The following is a 20,124-nucleotide window of genomic DNA, read 5'->3' on the forward strand; positions in this document are numbered from 1 at the left end:
TCTGTTTGAGCCTTTCAAACTCCATGTATGTTTGACCAAATTCTTTCCTTAAATTTCTGAACCTTTGTCTGTAAGCTTCAGGCACTAGCTCATATGTACTTAAGATGGATTTCTTCACCTCCTCATACGTTCCAGATACCTTCTCCGGTAGTGGTGCAAACACTTCACTAGCTCTACCTACCAGCTTTATTTGAATCAGTAATACCCACATGTCCTGTGGCCATTGCATTTGTTTAGCTACCTTCTCAAATGAAATGAAAAAGGCTTCTACGTCCTTCTCGTCAAACCTTGGCAATGCTTGGACATATTTAAATAGATCTCCACCATGTCTTTGACTATGATGCTCTGTCTCATTATCCTCATCCATCTCCAACTGTACGTGTCCCTTTGCGTTTGCTAATTTTAACTGATTTTCATGGTTCAGAGCCATTTTCCGAAGTTCAAACTCTCTCTCTTTTTCTCTTTCCTCTCTATCTCTTTCTTTGTTTCTTTCTTTTCTCTCCTTTTCTTTTTCCTCTCTATCTCTTTCTTGTTCTACCATTGCATAATCAAGCTACTTTAATTCTTTTTCGTGTTCAAGTTGCTTTAATTCTTTTCGTGTTCAAATTGCTTAATCTGCAACTGGAACTTTGCCATATCTAATGAGTCAGAATGTATCACAGGCAAACGTAAATGCGCAGCTACCACGTTAAGTACCTCATCTTTTTGTATTTTGCTAGGCAGTATTAACTGCAATGCTTTCGCCAAACCTAACAGTCTGTTTTTACTCTCTGCCCGTCAGGTATCACGTGTTACTGAGTCCAACCCCAAAAACTTAAGAGCCTCCGAATTAGCCATTGTTCACAACACTCTCCCCACTTAAACTAAAATACACCGGAAAAGCAACAAACCTTCACTGTCTTTAAGTTCACAAAAGCCAATCCAATAGACAGATTTTAATCCCGGACGAGCCCCCAATTGATATGGGCGAGGCGTTTTCAGAATCCCAAAATGTATATGGAGTTCAACCAACCTCTCCCTTTAATGGATTGTTGCTTTTGATGCACGCGGCTTGTTCTCCTGGTGTGATATTACAATTATGGACACGTGGGTTTTTAAACACAAAACAATGTTGATTCCATAAACACAACTTAACCTCTTAAATAAACATTGGATCTCTTAACACCCCTTACTTCAAAGATAACCTCGAACATAATACAACACTAAATAATCCCTCAAAATGTTCCTTCAGACATCCAAATAGCTTTAAACCTTCAAAACAGTAACACACCAGGTCACTGTTAATATATATTTTCTGTTTTATGGCAGAGATCTATCAGCTTGGTTGACTTCAGTTCCAGCACCTTGCTTTTCTTCCTGCAGCTCTCTGGAGACACACAGACTCACCCAAGCTGCTTTTTCAAACTTGGCTTTCTCCCTTCAAGCAGCTCACAGCAAACCAGAACCTCTCAAGCTGCTGTCTCAAACTGGCTTTCTCCTTTTAAGCAGCACACAGCAAAACAGCCAGGCACTTTTAAACTGCTCTCAGCAAAACTGAAACCAAAAGCAGAAGTGAGCTCAGCTCACCACCCCCTGTGACATCACTTCAGTAATATGATCAACTCCATTCCTTAAAGGTACATTGCTTAAACATCCATTTCTTAAAGGTACTCTCACATGATAGTTGGAACGATTTGATTTTGTCACACGTGTCCCTTAATTGGGTGACAGTTAATGGGGTGGTGTACAGAAAATCGGGGTCTCCGTTTGTTGTGGCCCTGCGCTGTGTGGTGACAGGGTTCATGGGATTGTGCAGTCAGGAGTGGGGGTGCTTTCCTTTTCTGGGTTTTATCTGGAGTACATGTTCCATGTACATAGCGATAGGCAGTTTCATTTAACTCCTGCCAATCAGGGCCATTTTACTGATCTAGCTGGGGTCCGAATGTATCTTGGAAACCATTTTGTACTGAGAGCAGGGATTGCAGGTCTGCAATTTGCTTTCGGCATTTGGCGTGGTCCACCGAACTCTGCCTTTGTTCCATGGTGGAACTGGGGTGCTCGTAGGGCTGCTTTTACATCCTGACATTGCTTCTTTAATTGTTCGACTTGAAGTTCTGTCTCTTCTCTTACCAACACCGCTCGTTGCGTGTCTTGGTAGGCCTTATCGTACTGGGACTGACAGCTGCTTAGGTGAACGAGACAAGATTGGTGTGCCCGTTTGACATCAGCCATCTCCTTGGCCTTCGGTGTTAACTGCTCTCTGAGTTGCTTATTAACTTTCTCGCACTTGCTAATGTCTCCCTCACTATTCTTCTGTCTCAAATCTCTCCGCGGAGCATCTTCACAACCTCCTCTGTGCCTCGCATTTGTGCCAAACAGGACACGATTGCCATCGGCTTATGAACTTTTCCTAAACTCTTCTTATGAATCGCGGTCAGGTTATCCCACCAAGTCTGTCCAAACCACCAAGTCTGTCCTATACTTCGGGGACCTGTTTCCTCATTTGCACAAAATTTGTTCCAAAGGGGCCATCCTTTCCCGTTTAGATACTTCCTAATTTCCTTCCCATATGAGACACTGCTCTGCTCTATTGGTCACTGCAACCTCAAATTCCTGGGGGTTCATAAGGTGTTCCATTGCCTTCATTGCCATTTCAACTGTAATACCTGGGTTTCTACCGTAAATTTGGAACAGGGTGGAATAAAGCGGTGATGCAAGCACGGGTACAGCTCAAGCTAAGTTCCGGTCTACAAAACTCCCGACAGTTTTACGCAACAAAATATATCGAGGTTACCTTATATCCCTTGTTAGTATGCATGCAAATTACACACGTCCGAATCTTGGAGGTTTGATCGATACTGGTCTGACGCTTGTGGTTTTTACTTTCTCCAATTGGGTTTCTAATTCAAGGTTGGGCTCTCTCGGAGTGACAAAGTCACTTCTTGGTGGAGTCCCGTCAGATGTCGCCAGTAATGTTGCTCTCTTTTGTGGTTATAAATATGGTGGTTAATAAGGTCGCCTTTCTTAATCTTAATTATGAATATGCTTTCAGAGTCACCAGGTATCTCTTGATACCGCCACAAGGTTCAACTGAATACCGATCAAAGAGCCAATACACCAGTTAGTTCAAAGTCAATGATACTTTATTTACATACAGTATGATTTACTCATGCATAATAACACTACAGGCTAAACTATGTCTATCACTAACACCTATACTTAACTTCGGGTGCCATTTAGGTCAGAGGAACAGAGGCCGTTGTTTGGATCTGAGGCTGTTGGGTTCAAAGAAGTAGCAGGATTATAGCTATGGTCGTCCGTCTGGTAGCGAGCGTTGAACTTGAACTTGTTTGCTTCTGGTGGTGCAGGTGGAATGGTCTCTCCAGTTGAGAGCCGATTCCAAGAGAGGGAACACATGGCGGGGTTCTTTCTTATACTCAGGGGGGCTTTGTGCGCTTTTAGGCGGGCCTTAAATTTGGTCCCAATTAATTGGGCAGCTTCGCGATCACTGCCATCGATCTGAGCAAATAAAGGGGCGGGTGCTTTGATGGCTGGGCGTGTCCTAAGTGGCTTTGTTTGTTTATTCTTGCTGAGATAGCGGCGCCCGAATGTCTGGGACGGTATCGGCTACCTGAGCACTAGTCTTTTGTTTATCGGAGATGGGCTATCAATGTGCAAATCGGCCAAGAGTTTTGGTTCTGTCTGCAGTCTATCTTCTAATTACACATTCAGGCTCTGTGCCTGCTTGTTACTTTGCATTTTTCCCTGTATGCTCTGCGAGCGTCCATTTTATATGCTGAAAGTGGCCATCCCAGATGGCTACAGAGGAAAGGTTGACCAGACTGAGGGCTCTTATCTCTAGAAAAGCCCAAGGGATGACCTGATAAATGTATTTTGGATTATGAAAGGGTTTGATAGTATAGGTGTATGAAAAAATGTTTCTACTTGGGGAAGGTTGAAAACGAGCGGCCATAAATAAGACAGTAACAAACCAATTGGGCAGCACAAGTGATTAGCACTGTGGCTTCACAGCGCCAGGGTCCCAGGTTCGATTCCCTGCTAGGTCACTGTATGTGCAGAGTCTGCACGTTCTCCCAGCGTCTACGTGGGTTTCCTCCGGGTGCTCCGGTTCCCTCCAACAGTCCAAAGATGTGCAGGTTAGGTGGATTGGCCATGATAAATTGCCCTTAGTGACCAAAAAAGGTTAGGAGGGGTTATTGGGTTACGGGGATAGGGTGGAAGTGAGGGTTTAAGTGGGTTGATGCAGGCTCGATGGGCCGAATGGCCTCCTTCTGCACTGTATGTTATTTGTTCTATGTTCAATCAAGTGTTCATGAAAAACTATTCAGTAATAATGTGGATTGTGCTTTCAAAGGAATAGTTGGGGCAAATAGCATGGATGCATTTAATGGGAAGCTAGATAAGTACAAGGATGAAAGGAACAGAAAGTAGGTAGGAGGAATCTCATGTACAGCATAAAAACCAGCATAGACCAGTTGTGCTGAAGTTATTTCTGCACTGTAAACTCCATGTACGAAGTCCATCAAAGCTATAATTTAGTCCTAGAATATAGAACTAGGAGGTCATTTGTACCATTGGTAAAATAACATTTCCAAACTGGAAGAACATGCGGCTGGATTCTCCGTTCCTGAGACTAAGTGTCGACGCCAGGGCAGGATTCGTGGACTTCCACAACAGCAAAACTTGTGCCGCACCTGGACCGATTCAGGGGATAGCACTGGCTCCACGTCGAACACAATCGATTCTGATGGAAAACGGTGCCGGATTTACTTGGTCCGTGATTGACACTCGGGAGGCTGACAAGCTGCAGCTGCATACACACACTTCACTCCCCACACACACCATCCCAGCCAACAACATGAGACTGGTTGCACTGGAGCACGCCCATCCCGCTGATGGGTCGGCTGGAGCCAGAGGGCATTTGGGGGTGGACACACACTCCTAGGACCTGTGGACCTAGGTTCACAGTGAGCAATGTGCACAGCTACATAGCTGCCTGCGGCAATGGTGGTCCGTGCCCGTCCATCCTGACCCCACCTCCTGGCCACCACCCCGGCCCTGGAAGAAGCTCCCTGGCCTATGGCACAACGGTCAGCAACTTATGCCGATATTGGACATTTTCCGTACCCCATCTCTCTCTCTCTCAGCAGCCACGGTTCTTGTTTCACAGTTTTTAAAAGCATAAGTGAACCTCGCCATCGGGAATTTGCCCCACTGGAGGCGGAGAACACCAGGTCAGGCCAGCTAATGATATGCCAAAGGTGTTTACTAGACGTGCAGAGTAGAACGCATTGACGCCAATGTCAAGCCACCGGAGAATTACGATTTAACGTGAAAATGGTGCTGACAACAATTTTGGCGTCAAAGCCAATTGTCCGCTCAATCGCGTTTCCAGCGTTGGCCAGATGTAGAATCCCGCCTGTCTCTAACATTTCTCAACAGTTCTTTTGAATGGGTGATTTGTCTACCTTTGGTCATGGTGCATTAACATTTAGGTTCCAGGAGAAAGAATCTATAACATTTTAACCATAGATACTGTACAAGAAAATTGATATACTATACAAAAATATTCCACTTTTTTTATTACAGAAATAAAACCAGTAAAATCAGATTATATCATCATCAATTACTTGAACAAAACAAGTAGTAAGCACAAAGTAGCTACTTAGTACTGTTTTTCTAGAACCAAAGCAGTAATCATCAATTTTGTAATTAAAAGATGCCCATCTATCCTCTCCTTAGTAAGGCTTTGCATTGCTTGCAACTCATTTTGTACTCCATATTTTGTTAAATAAAGTTAAAGATAATTGCGTACAATTTTTAAAAACAGGGCAGCATGGCGGCACAGTGGTTAGCACTGCTGCCTACGGCACTGAGGACCCGGGTTTGATCCCGGCCCTGGGTCACTGTCCGTGTAGTTTGCACATTCTCCCCTGTCTGCGTGGGTCTCAACCCCAAAACCAAAGGTGTGCAAGGTAGGTGAATTGACTACTCTGAATTGCCCTTTAATTGGAAAGAAAAATTGGGTACTCTAAATTTATTTTAAAAATCAGCTTGTTAGAAGGTACATGCAAATATAATTTGGGCAAGTAGCACTTTGGCTAAGGCAAGAAGGAACTGCAATCCAGAAGAAAGGTTATGTTTGACTTTTCCTCGGTTGATCTGTATTTAGTGTTGAAGTATTTTTATAGCACCAGTTCCTTTTTAAATTGCTTTCAATGTTACATGAAAATCGACTTAAATTCGCAACAAAAAAATGTATGAAGTAATTTCTGCTCAGTATAATAAATTACTAAAATTAATTTTGAAACCAGAATTTTACTTTTTAGTAGTTTACCAAAAAGACTCAGGTATTCTCAAAGTGCACATTATTCAAATATTTTTACAATCAAAAGTGAACTGATTAAAGGCTCCATATTTTGAGGTGTCAATTATCTGTCACTAGATGTATTTAACAAACACAGATCTGAGTCAGTAATATCAGTAAGGGCACATGTTGGACAGTTTTATTTTGATCTATTTGACTGAGTTTCTCTGAACAACTGATCCCAATTTATACAGCGTTGGTGAAATTAGAATGAAATGTATATAAAATTAATTGAAAATGTAATCCTTCATTTAGATTGACAGTTGAACATGATTGAAAAAAAGAACCTCTGGTACAATAAACAATATGCCAGTACATAATACTGTAGTTCCAGTTTGTGATTGTTTACATTCCATTATAAGCAGGGCCACCACCACCTTCAGGTACTACCCAGTTGATATTCTGGCTGGGATCTTTAATATCACACGTCTTGCAGTGAACACAGTTCTGGGCATTAATCTGCAATCTCATCCCATTACCACTTTCCAAAGGAACATACTCATAAACACCTAAGAGGAGGGGAAAGAAATGTTCATATGACAAATAACCACAATGATGGTGTTTTGGGGAATTAACAGTAACAATTGCAGGAACAACAATGCAGAAACATCTCCTGGACGAACAGAAAAAAATCAGCTTGTAATTATCTGGCACCTTTCATGATCTCCATGCTCCTATAGTGTTTTACAATCAGTGTTTTCATTGTTTTCATTGCTGGAATGTTTTCATTGCTGGAATGTGGGAAATGCAGCAGGCAATTTGGACACAGAAGGGTTCCACAAGTAGCAACATGGCGCTGACAAGATCATCTGATTTATTGATATTGGAGTGATAAATATTTGTCAGGGAAGCAGGAGGAATTCCATTGTTGTTCTCTGAGTAATGCCTTGGTATCATTTAAGTACACCAGAGGTGCCAGATTAGACCTTTTTCTTAAAAATGGTTTTATTAAGGTATACACATCAAACACAACCAAAGTCAAAAAGAGAACAGGAAATCTCATAAATAAATAACCAATACCGGTGCCCCGCTCTCCCTGCCTCTTTTTTTATAAGCCCCAAAGTGTGTCTCCCTCCTCCCGAGCTACCAGAGAGGCAAGGGCCAAAACGTCGGCCTCTCTCATCCCCTGGATTCCTGGGTCTTCCAACATTTCAAAAATTGCCAATTCTGGACTCGGTACCACCTTCACCCTCAGATGGGACCTTTTAATGTCTGATTCAAAAGATGACACTTATGACAGTATTGTCAGCCTAAATCATATGCCCATGTCTCTCTCGTGATCCCACAACCTTCTGACTATGAGACAAGAGTGCTACTAACTGAGTAACAGAATGTCATACGTGAATTACTCTCTTCAGTCCTTAGTGGGTTACTTAAAGCATTGATAGAAAAGATGCAACAAACAGTCACTGGACCTTCCTTTCCTTTACAAATAAATTAATTATAACAGATGTTTTTATAAATTGCCCATTTAAAAACATAGAATTAGCTATCCCACTTTTTAAAAATGGGCTTCATTTGGTTTTTAAAGTGAAAAATTGCACTGAACTTTTAAAATATATATAATTTTTGTTCCAAACAATACAAAAAATGACATGCATAAAAAAACACTCAAATGTAATAGTTTTGTCATCTTTTGTTTTGACAAACTAACGATAATAACCCCAAACACCCGCCCCCACCCCCCTCCCCCTGCCATGTTGTTGTCGACGAACAGATCTTTGAAGAAGACGATGAACAGCTTCCACTTGGAGTAAAACCCTTCCTTTGACCCCTTGATCGCATATTTAATTTTTTCCAATCTCAGAAATTCTGCCAAGTCCCCCAACTATGCAGAGGCTCTAGGTGGCGCCGTCTAACCTCCATCCAAGTAGTACCCTTCGCCGGGCTGTCAGAATGGTGGTGAAGACGGTCGCCCTCTTCCCCTCAAGAATTTCCAACACCCCAAACATCGCCACCAGCCTAATCCCCACGATCTTCGACATGGTCTCAAAGAACAAGACCCAGAACTCAACCAATTTTGGGCAGGACCAGAACATGTGCGAGCAGTTTGCCACTCCCCTTAAGACACTGTTCACACATCTCCTCTACAGCGGGGAAGAACCCTCTCATGGTCAGGTGCACCCTATGGACTACTATAAATTGTACCAGGCACAGCCTGGCGCAAGAGGAAGTGGAGTTTATCCAATAAAAATCTCACTCCGGACCCCTCCCTCCAGACCCAGGCCCAATTCCTCTTCCCACTTCCCCTTTATTTCTTCTTAACGGAGCCTTCCCCATCTCCGGCAGTCACACATATATGTCAGAGATCTTCCCTTCTCCCAACTCATCGCAAGATCAGTGTAAGCCTCGGCAACTGGGGGGAAATGAAGAGAGTTCTTTGCAGACAAAGTCCCACACCAGCAGATACCTCGGGAGCTGATATTTATCCATCATCTCCTCCAGCCCCGTGAACCTACCCTCCACAAACAGATCCCTAAACCTCTCTACCTCTTTCCACTTCCAAATCTTGAACGTGCATCCATCCCCGATGGTGTGAACCCATGGTTAACGGAATCTGGCTGAAGAGGAATGGAGTAACCAGCGGCTGTAGACATGCCCATACGCAAGGGGCCTCTTCCATCTGCCCCAACCATGACCCCGACTCCCCAAACCACAATCACACCATCACAATGTTCGTCGTAGTAGAACATTAAAGTTGGTAATGCCAGCCCTCTGGATGACTTCCCCTCTGTAGAAAAGCTCTCTGAATCCTGGGAGCCTTACCTGCTCACACAAAGGCAATATTAACTTGCCCACCCTAATGAAAAATAATTTGGGAAGGAAAATCGGGAGAGGACAGGAACATAAATAGAAATCTTGGCAGAACGTTCATTTTAATAGTCTACACTCTCCCCGCCAAGGAGAACGGGAGGGCATACCACCTCTTCAAGCCCCCTTTCACCCCCTCCACCAGACTGCCCAAGTTCAATTTGTGCAGCAGGGCCCATTCATTAGCCGAGGCTGGGAATTCTTCAGCAAGTAACTCATCTCTTGATTCCCAAAAGCTCATCAACTATCTACAAGATACAAAAATTAGGAGTATGATGAACTACTCCCAACTTAACTGGATGAGTGCAACTCAAAAAAAACCTCAATAAATTCAACACCATCCAGGACCAAGCAGTCTTCTTGATTGACACATCTATCACCAACACCATGTAGAAGATGCACTGCAGCCAGTCGCCAAGGCTTCTTCAACATCACCTTCCAAATTTGCAACCTCTACCACCTAAACAAAAATGGACAGAAGGTATGTGGGAAAATCTCCACTTGCAAGTTCCCCTCCAAGCCACACAACATCCTGAATTGGAGGTATACTGCTGTTCCTTCACTGTCACTGGGTCAAAATCCTGGAACTCCCCATTAACTGCACTGTGGGTGCATCCATGACATAAGGGCAGCAGTGGTTCAAGAAAGCGACTCACCACTACCTTTTCAAGGGCAATTAAGGATGAGCAATAAATGTTGCCTTGCCAATCATGCCCACGTCCCATGAATGAATAAAACAAAGTGCTCTTAAAAAAGAGAAAAAGTGAGGAAATTGTAATGGAGCAGGAAATAAAAGAGTTTTTTTTTTGTTATTCTGTAATTATGTTAAGTATGACTAGAATGAACGATCAGCTCTGGTGTTCTCTCCCCTGGGGTTTTGGGGGGGGGGGGGGGGGGGGGGGGAAAGAGTCATTATTACATTCATAAGCTGCCTGATATGTTCGCAGTAAGCTGCCTATCCTTGACAAAGCCCGCCTGGTCCTCTGCGGAGTCTGCATGTTCTCCCCGTGTCTGCATGGGTTTCCTCCGGGTGCTCCGATTTCTTTCCACAGTCCAAAAGGGCAGGCTAGGTGAATTGGCCATGGTAAATTGCCCTTAGTGTCCAAAAAGGTTGGGTGAGGTTACAGGGATAGAGTGGAGGCATGGTCTTAAGTGGGGTGCTCTTTCCAAGGGCTGGTGCAAACTCGATGGGCCGAATTGCCTCCTTCTGCACTGTGAATTCTATGAAATCAAAAATCTGGAAATAAAAGTCTAATGATGACTGTGAAACCATTGCCGATTGTCATAAAAACCCATCTGGTTCACAAATGTCCTTTAGAAAGGAAATCTGCCATCCTTACCTGGTCTGACTCCAGGCCCACAGCAATGTGGTTGACTTAACTGCCCTCTCGAAGGCTATTAGGGATGGGCAATAAATGCTGGATGCCCATGTCCCATGAATGAATAAAAAAAAATGGGGCTGGATAAAGCTCCCAGATACCTGCAGATACGGACGAATAGCTGGGTCCGTGGCCATGCATGTTGTACGGCGGCGACCGTACAACATGGCGCCTGCCGGCTGCATGCAGAATCAGCCTACCAGATAGTGCCCCCTGTAACCCCCCTTGGATTACCCCCCAACCCCCCTTGGATTACCCCCCCCACTAGTCCCCCGCCGAAGCCCCCCCCACGGCGGCACTGGACACAGGTCCCCGAAAAATGTGAGCACACACACCCCATGCCATCGGGAAGTCGGCCCATCGGGGAAGGGCCTCAGGTGGCGTCCTGAGGCCATCCCAACTGCGTGCGGCGTACTCAGCGATGACACCGTTTTTGAGGGGGTGGAGCATCCGAAAAACAACGCCGCTCCCGATTTCAGCGTAAAAACGGATTCTCCAGCCAATCGGCAAACGCAATTTCTGCGTCGGAAATCAGAGAATCTCGCCCATGAGCTCCCACCCAAATGGTGAACAGTAGAATCAGCCTGGCTAAATTCTATATTTACTTTAATCTTCCCAGTAGGCTGCAGACCACACACCAAACTGCAAATTCCACTCAATGATATTTCAGGTCTATAGGGAAGCCGGTAACCTGATCTCTATATAGTTTCCTCTATCCCCTTCTTTGTGGCAACACATCAGCTACATATCCAATATTTGCCTTACACCATAGAAACAAAGACATGGGTTTCAGCACAATTGTTTCCAACTTGTTATCAATGACACCTTTTTATGTCTTAAGAGACTTTTGGTCTTCCCACTGTGGACTTAGAAACAGCTGTCATTGTCCCGAAGTGTAAAGATTTGGCACTTCCCTCTCAATAAAACAATCTGAGTCTTCCATTTGATCCTTAGCAATTAAACCACACTGTTTACTGGCAGGCAGACTTCAACATGTATCATATTAACCCTTTCATTAACCTGCAATTTAAAGATACAGTCCCAAACCATAAAACTCCTAAAAAACAAAAGATATATTCCATAAACATCATCTTATAAACCTCAGTTGTAATAAAGTCTAACCCCCCCTTTTCAGTCACGATATGCTTTACTCGGATTAAGTAGCTGGCCTCAATTATTCACCCCATAAATACATATTTCACGTAATGATACCTTATAGGGACACAAGGGATCAAATAGATATACAGGCCGTGTTGCAAAGATAAGCAGGGGTTTAAGACATGTCAACGCATAGTAAACCATGCATGGTGACGACAAAGATAAATCAGTTGTCCAGCAGAATTAATGAAGTATGAAGCTGATTTCAATCTAGAAGTCATGAAATTTGCTAATTTGTCAAATAACCGTTGCAGCGAAGGAAGTGAAAATGAATGGACATCGCACGACAATCACCAGGCAGGAATGTTCCCTGCCAATCAGGGAATACTTCAGCAGTCAAGGGCATTCAGCCTCTGAACTTCAGGTAAGCGTTCTCGAAGGCGGCCTTCAGGATGCAGGACAACGCAGAATCGCCGAGCAGAAACTGATAGACAAGTTCCACACGCATGAGTACGGCCTCAACCGGGACCTTGGTTTCATGTCTCACTACATTAAACCCCCCACCAGCTGGCCTGGGCTTGCAAAATCCTACCGACTGTTCTGGTTTGAGACAATTCACACCTCTTTAACCTGTGATTATCCTTCACTCCAGTAGCACCGTCTGGACCTGTAAAGACTTAATTATCTGCAAAGACTCGCATTCAAAGTATTATCTTGCATCATTGGCTTTGTCTATATATGTGCTTGTGCAACCTACCTCTTCACTCACCTGATGAAAGAGCTACACTACGAAAGCTAGTGATTCCAAACAAACCTGTTGGACTTTAACCTGGTGTTGTTAGACTTCTTGCAGTGAAAAATTGATGTGAGAATGAAAGAAGCAGGAATCCATCCTGAAGAAGTTCCTTAAGACCAAAAACTATTTGAAGACCATTTGAACAAGGACCAGCCACTGGTTTGATCTTGAGATGCATCAGAATTAGTTCTTGTTTTTTAAAATAGAAATTTAGAGTATCCAATTTTTTTTTTTCCAATTAAGAGCCAATTTACCGTGGCCAATTCACCTACCCTGCACATATTTTTGGGTTGTGGGGGTGAGACCCCCATAGACACGGGGAGGATCTGCAAACTCCTGACGGACAGTGACCCGGGGCTGTGATCGAACCGAGGCCCTGGGCGTCATGAGACAGCAGTGCCAACCACTGTGCCACCTGCCGGCCTGTCAGAATTAGTTCTTGAAAATTATCAGCATGTCACCAGAAATGCAGTGGGACACATTTATATGAGCCGATTAAATAGGCAAAATCAAAGCCTGAGACCAGCAAAGATTCCAGAGCAAGAGCTTAGTTGATGTAGTCGCTCTATGGAATGAAAATGTGTAATTTTGTGGCAGAAGGCAGAGATTGTTCAGAGATTATCAAAAGGCCTTGATGTCAAAATTACCAGTTTCTGGCGAATCATCAGGGGACAGCAGTGAAAAAAAGAGTACGTATTATGTTACATTGGCAACATTGATGAAGTGCTCAAGAATTTTGATATGTCCAGCAACCAAACTGTAGAATGGAAAGGTTCAAAACCAGTTCCAGTTCCAGTGAAAACTATAGAACATAAGACAACAATTCACGGTGGTACTAGACTGCATGGCCGACAGAACAAAATTAACGACTTTGACAATTTTCAAGTGTAAAACCATGCTGAATATGAAATTCCATGCGAGCATCTCTATGCAACAGTTGATGGATGAGGATGGAGTGAAGTTGTATGGAATAGGTGGTCTCCACAAAGAATGCAATTTCTTTGCGTGGGGCATGTTCAAATCTCATATAACTGATAAAATCAAGAGGTACCTGTAAAGAAACAACAGCCAAATTGCAGTTATTCCAGGGGGTCTAATAGGGCGGCACAGTGGTTAGCATTGCTGCCTGCGGCGCTGAAGATCCAGGTTCGAATCCTGGCCCTGGGTCACTGTCCGTGTGGAGTTTGCATATTCTCCTTGTGTCTGCGTGGGTTTCACCCTCACAACCCAAAGATGTGTAGCTTAAGTGAATTAGCCACGCTAAATTGCTCCTTAATTGGAAAGAAAAATAATTGGGTATTCTAAATTTTTTTTTTAATTCCAGGGGTCTAACATCCGTAGTTCAACTTTTGTATGTGTGCTTCACTAAGATATTCAAGCAAGGCTGAGCTGTTTTTTTGGGGGGTGAGGACAGGTGTGTTAGGTGCTCAGGGAGCCCAGCAAACCACACCCAAATGTTCTGGGCATGCCCAGCGCTGGAGGAATTTTGGAAGGGTGTAGCGAGGATGGCGTCGAGAGTGGTAGGATCCAGGGTCAAACCGGGCTGGGGGTTCGCAATATTTGGGGTTGCAGAGGAGACGGGAGTGCAGGAGGCGAAAGAGGCCGGTATTCTGGCCTTTGCGTCCCTGGTAGCCCGGCGAAGGATTCTTCTTCAGTGGAAGGATATTTTATTTATTTAATTTTATTTTTATTTATTTTTGTTTGTCTATACTGGGGGATCTGATGGGGTGTATATATTTGCTATGTTTGCTATATGTTTCGGCGGGTGTTAATATATTATTTATGTATAGGGGGGAGGGGGGCACTGGGTTGTTTTATTTTGTATTTAATTCTATTGGGTTCCTTTTACATTTTGTTGTTGATATTTTGTGAAAAGTTTAATAAAAATTATTTAAAAAAAAAAGATATTCAAGGATCATATTTGCACCAGAGAGAATAAGTGGATGGTGGATGGAGAAAAAACGTTCACAGAAAGTGAAAGTTTTTGTCTGCTGCCTTGTTGTATGTTTCGTGTGGGTTCTTCATCTAACCCTGAGATGTTCTTAGTGCACAATGTGTCATCAGACTTTCAAAAGAATGTGGACTATCCAATTCAATGGATAGAGAGCAAGATGATGTGGAAGGATCATGAAACTGAAAATGCCATTACTGATCCAGAGTGAGATCCTTCCAATGGTGCCTTGGCTAAAGTGACTCAGAATGAATTTGATGAACTCTTTGTCTAAGGGCTTTTAAAACGCTTTGATTGTTCATCTTTATAGAATTAATTCAGTATTAATTTTATATGAATTACCGATGTAATTTTCTCCCCACATTTCAAAATGACAATCGCTCACTCCAACGGATCCCACCTTATACTCAGTGTACAAGTTGATCCCCATTTTGGAAGGATTTTCGGAGGCTTCAAAAGGTCAACTTATATGCCATGATCTCTGGTACTTATACTTCATTTCAAAAAATAAAAAGGAATACTGTAATACAAGTTTGATTTCAAAGAGTTTCATCTGTAAAAAAAATTATTTAATAATTGTAAAGAATACAGATTATGAAACAAGGCTTTGCTCATATCTTGACGTCTGAAAAAAAATAATGAAAATACTTCATGAAATCAGATTAGTTAATAAAAATTACCTGCAGGACAGAATCTTTGCTCAGGTCCATCAAACTCAGCCAAGTTCCTGTTTACTGGTATACTATCATCTAATAGTGTCAAGTGTGCTGGCTGATCATCTTCATGGTTGGTTCCACTAAGGGCTACGGAAGATAGAAGATCAAAGCTGATTTTTCCATCTGGTTTAGGGTAATCAATGGGTGTGCAATCCTTGGCTGACTTTAATTGAGAATAATCTGCTCCTGTAATTTGATAGAAACATTTTTTAGACAACCACTGCATAATCTAAAGTTTTACACTGTATGTAAGAGCAAGGAGTATGTCTCATTGACAATTACAACTTTGTTTCAGTGAAATAAGATCAGCTAACCTGCTCGAAGTTCTACCTGAAAGTCATGTCCCAGTCAGAGTAGAATCGAGTAACACATTTAAGCATACTAGTGGATCGGTTGTGACACTGAAGACCATGTAGACCTCAAAGTGCCCCAAATCTTCGTCACCAAAACCTGGCCCATCCTGATATACAATACTTTTTGTATTTGTTCATGGGAAGTGGGCGTCGCTCGCTGGGCCAGCATTTATTGCCCATCCCCGAGTGCATTTAAGAGTGAATCACATTGCTGTGGATCTGGGGTCACATGTAGACCTGACCAGCAAGAGGGTAGCCAGGGAAAGGGTTGGCCCACTGACGGATAGGCAAGGGAATCTATGTGTGGAGCCAGAGGAAATGGGTGAGGTACTAAATGAATACTTTGCATCAGTATTCACCAAAGAGAAGGAATTGGTGGGATGTTGAGTATGGAGAAGGATGTGTAGATAGCCTGGGTCACATTGAGATCCAAAAAGACGAGGTGTTGGGAGTCTTGAAAAATATTAAGGGAGATAAGTCCCCAGGGCCGGATGGGATCTACCCCAGAATACTGAAGGAGGCTAGAGAGGAAATTGCTGAGGCCTTGACAGAAATCTTTGGATCCTCACTGTCTTCAGGTGATGTCCTGGAGGACTGGAGAATAGCCAATGTTGTTCCTTTGTTTAAGAAGGGTAGCAAGGATAATCCAGGGAACTACTGGCAGGTGAGCCTTACGTCAGTGGTAGGGAAATTACTGGAGAGAATTCTTTGAGACAGGATCTACTCCCATTTGTAAGCAAATGGACGTATTAGTGAGCGACAGCATGGTTTTGGGAAGGGGAGGTTGTGTCTCACTAACTTGATAGAGTTTTTCAAAGAGGTCACAAAGATGATTGATGCAGGTAGGGCAGTGGATGTTGTCTATATGGACTTCAGTAAGGCCTTTGACAAGGTCCCTCATGGTAGACTGGTACAAAAGGTGAAGTCACACAGGATCAGGGGTGAGCTGGCAAGGTGGATACAGAACTGGCTAGGTCATAGAAGGCAGAGAGTAGCAATGGAAGGGTGCTTTTCTGATTGGAGGGCTGTGACTATTGGTGTTCCGCAGGGATCAGTGCTGGGACTTTGACTGTTCGTAGTATATATAAATGATTTGGAGGAAAATGTAACTGGTCTGATTAGTAAGTTTGCAGACGACACAATGGCTGGTGGAATTGCGGATAGTGATGAGGACTGTCAGAGGATACAGCAGGATTTAGATCATTTGGAGACTTGGGCGGATGATGGCAGATGGAGTTTAATCCAGGCAAATGTGAGGTAATGCATTTTGGAAGGTCTACTGCAGGTAGGGAATATACAGTGAATGGTAGAACCCTCAAGAGTATTGAAAGTCAAAGAGATCTAGGAGTACAGGTCCACAGGTCACTGAAAGGGGCAACACAGGTGGAGAAGGTAGTCAAGAAGGCATACGGCATGCTTGCTTTCGTTGGCCGGGGCACTGAGTATAAGAATTGGCAAGTCATGTTGCAGCTGTATAGAATCTTAGGTAGGCCACACTTGGAATATAGTGTTCAATTCTGGTCACCACACTACCAGAAGGACGTGGAGGCTTTAGAGAGGGTGCAGAAGAGATTTACCAGGATGTTGCCTGGTATGGAGGGCATTAGCTATGAGAGCGGTTGAATAAACTCGGTTTGTTCTCACTGGAACGACGGAGGTTGAGGGGCGACCTGATAGAGGTCTACAAAATTATGAGGGGTATTGACAGAGTGGATAGTCAGAGGCTTTTCCCCAGGGTAGAGGGGTCAATTACTAGGGGGCATAGGTTTAAGGTGTGAGGGCAAAGTTTAGAGGAGATGTACGAGGCAAGTTTTTTTTACACAGAGGGTAGTGGGTGCCTGGAATCGCTGCCGGAGGAGGTGGTGGAAGCAGGGACGATAGTGACATTTAAGGGGCATCTGGACAAATACATGAATAGGATGGGAATAGAGGGATACGGACCCAGGAAGTGTAGAAGATTTTAGTTTAGACGGGCAGCATGGTCGGCACGGGCTTGGAAGGCCGAAGGGCCTGTTCCTGTGCTGTACTTTTCTTTGTTCTTTGATGGCAGATTTCCTTCCCTAAAGGACATTAGTGAACCTAGTGAACCAGATGGGTTTTTATGACAATGGTTTCGTGGTCACCATTAGACTTTTAATTCCAGTTTTTTTTTATTGAGTTCAAATTTCACCATCTGCCATGGTGGTCTTTGAACCCAGGTCCTCAAGCATTACTCTAGGTCTCTGGATTACGAGCCCTGTGACAATACCACTCAACCATGATCATACAAACCAGACAGAGAACAAATGAGACAAGATAAATGAAAAGAAGTGTTAACTATACAAAAAGCTGGTTAGAGTCCATTGCAAATATCATATTCATCACTGGCCATTATAGCAAAGGCACAGCTTCTGCCAAACTGTCAGTGCCACTCGGGCACCTTGGCAGTGCCAGGGTGGCAGTGTCAAGGTGCTAGCCTGGCAGTGCTGAGGTGCCCTGGGCAGAGCCAGGATGCCACCTTGCCATGTCCCAACCACCCAGGGGTCTCCAATGGTCTGGCAGACCCTCCAGATGCTGTTCCGCCTAGTCGTTCATTTGTATTGACCAGTGCTAAAATCGCCCCCGTTGAGACCTCGCTGGGGAGGCAGTTAGTTTCCGGGCGCTGGGATAACCCGGCTTGGCTCATTTAAATATATTTATCTGGATCTTGCCAATTGTGGACGGGATCCAGATCGTGACGTCTCGCAAGATCTCGTTAGATCTTGCGGGGCTTCACAACCGTTGGGAATCCTGAAAGAGGCCTCTCACAGCATTTCCAGCCATGTTTCGTCCCGGTAGGACATGGCTGGTAAATCATGCCCATTGAGTTGACCAGACATTCAGAATCCTGAAACCAATCACTATTTGTCGATTATTTTGGTGTCCACTATGTACGTACTGTGTACGTTCCCTTGGCTGCAGATAAAAGCTTTTCACTGTACTTCGATACATGTGATAATAAATCAATCAATGCATACTTATTACTCTCACTGAAGAGTTTGGGAGTGAATGGATAAGCAAAGTTATATAATGGAATTGGACAATACTTCTATACACGAGAAAATGTGTGGAATATCCTGAAAATTGGGTATGGTGTATAATAAGGTATCAGTGTATAATAAGGTATCACCCGTTTGCATTTTGCCACATTGAAAGATCAGCCATAAACTTATGGAATAAGTTACCAGGCAAAATCACTAAAGCTGTGTATCAGTGGATTGAAAGGATAATTTTTGAGGAAAAAGGGGATTGAGATGTGCTGAGATGGTCGATCAAATTTCCCTTTACTGGCAGAAAAGAACATTTTTAAATTTTGATTTTATTAATCACTTACCATCAAAATAAAGCAACCAGCCAAAATACTATAATTACCATGCATTTTATAATATGTACTAAAAATACAAAATGATAATCAAAAATTATATAAATGGAGAATCGCCTCCAGATGGCATGAAACAAAAAGGTCTGTTTAATTACACCTTAGATTAAAGTCTACCCAGAGGTGAAAAGATCACCATAGTAAGTAGCAGAATGTGGATTTCATGTGGTGACATGAGAAACACAGAAAACAAACAAATGCAGTGGCAGTCAATCCTGGGGTCGCACTTGACAAACAAATACCCAGAAGGATTTTAATAAAACAACCATGTAAGGGTACTGTGCTTAGAACAAGAACAAAGAACAAAGAAAAGTGCAGCACAGGAACAGGCCCTTCGGTCCTCCAATCCCGTGCCGGCTATGCTGCCCATCTAAACTAAAGTCTTCTACACTTCCGGGGTCCGTATCCCTCTATTCCCATCCTATTCATCTATTTGTCAAGATGCCCCTTAAACGTCACTATCGTCCCTGCTTCCACCACCTCCTCCGGCAGCGAGTTCCAGGCACCCACTACCCTCTGTGTAAAAAACCTGCCTCGTACATCTGCTCCAAACTTTGCCCCTCGCACCTTAAACCTATGCCCCCTAGTAATTGACCCCTCTACCCTGGCAAAAAGCCTCTGACTATCCATTCTGTCTATGCCCCTCATAATTTTGTAGACCTCTATCAGGTCGCCCCTCAACCTCCATCGTTCCAGTGAGAACAAACCGAGATTATTCAACCTCTCCTCATAGCTAATGCCTTCCATACCAGGCAACATCCTGGTAAATCTCTTCTGCACTCTCATGCATAAACTCTACTCTCACAGCACGATAGCATAGTGGTTAGCACAATTGCTTCACAGCTCCAGGGTCCCAGGTTCGATTCCCGGCTTGGGTCACTGTCTGTGCGGAGTCTGCACGTTCTCCCCGTGTGTGCGTGGGTTTCCTCCGGGTGCTCCGGTTTCCTCCCACAGTCCAATGATGTGCAGGTTAGGTGAATTGGCCATGCTAAATTGCCCTTAGTGTCCAAAATTGCCCTTAGTGCCGGGTGGGGTTACTGGGATAAGGTGGCGGTATGGGCTTGGGTAGGGTGCTCTTTGCAAAGAGCCGGTTCAGACTCGATGGGCCGAATGGCCTCCTTCTGCACTGTAAATTCTATGATTCTATGACTCTCTCTAAAGCCTCCACATCCGACTGGTAGTGTGGCGACCAGAATTGAACACTATACTCCAAGTGTGGCCTAACTAAGGTTCTATTGTAGCCACCTGGATTGGCC

At 43.8% G+C, this 20,124-nt stretch overlaps 1 protein-coding gene across 5 annotated transcripts in view; it reads right to left on the reverse strand.

Moving 5' to 3' along the window:
- etfdh (electron transfer flavoprotein dehydrogenase) overlaps positions 1-20,124 on the reverse strand; it is a 136,211-nt gene that overhangs the window by 21,607 nt on the left and 94,480 nt on the right. For 3 of the 5 annotated variants that reach the window (XM_072495781.1, XM_072495780.1, XM_072495777.1), the window contains 2 exons: positions 15,083-15,304; positions 5,566-6,876 (listed from right to left, as the gene is read on the reverse strand). In XM_072495781.1, the coding sequence (XP_072351882.1) occupies positions 6,713-6,876; positions 15,083-15,304 (386 nt within the window). In that variant the 3' untranslated portion in view covers positions 5,566-6,712. Of the gene's footprint in view, positions 1-5,565; positions 6,877-15,082; positions 15,305-20,124 lie in introns of those variants that run through there. The other 2 variants (XM_072495779.1, XM_072495778.1) reach the window with 1 other exon arrangement.

Source organism: Scyliorhinus torazame, chromosome 3 (assembly GCF_047496885.1).
Source record: "Scyliorhinus torazame isolate Kashiwa2021f chromosome 3, sScyTor2.1, whole genome shotgun sequence".
NCBI classification, from domain to species: Eukaryota; Metazoa; Chordata; class Chondrichthyes; order Carcharhiniformes; family Scyliorhinidae; genus Scyliorhinus; species Scyliorhinus torazame.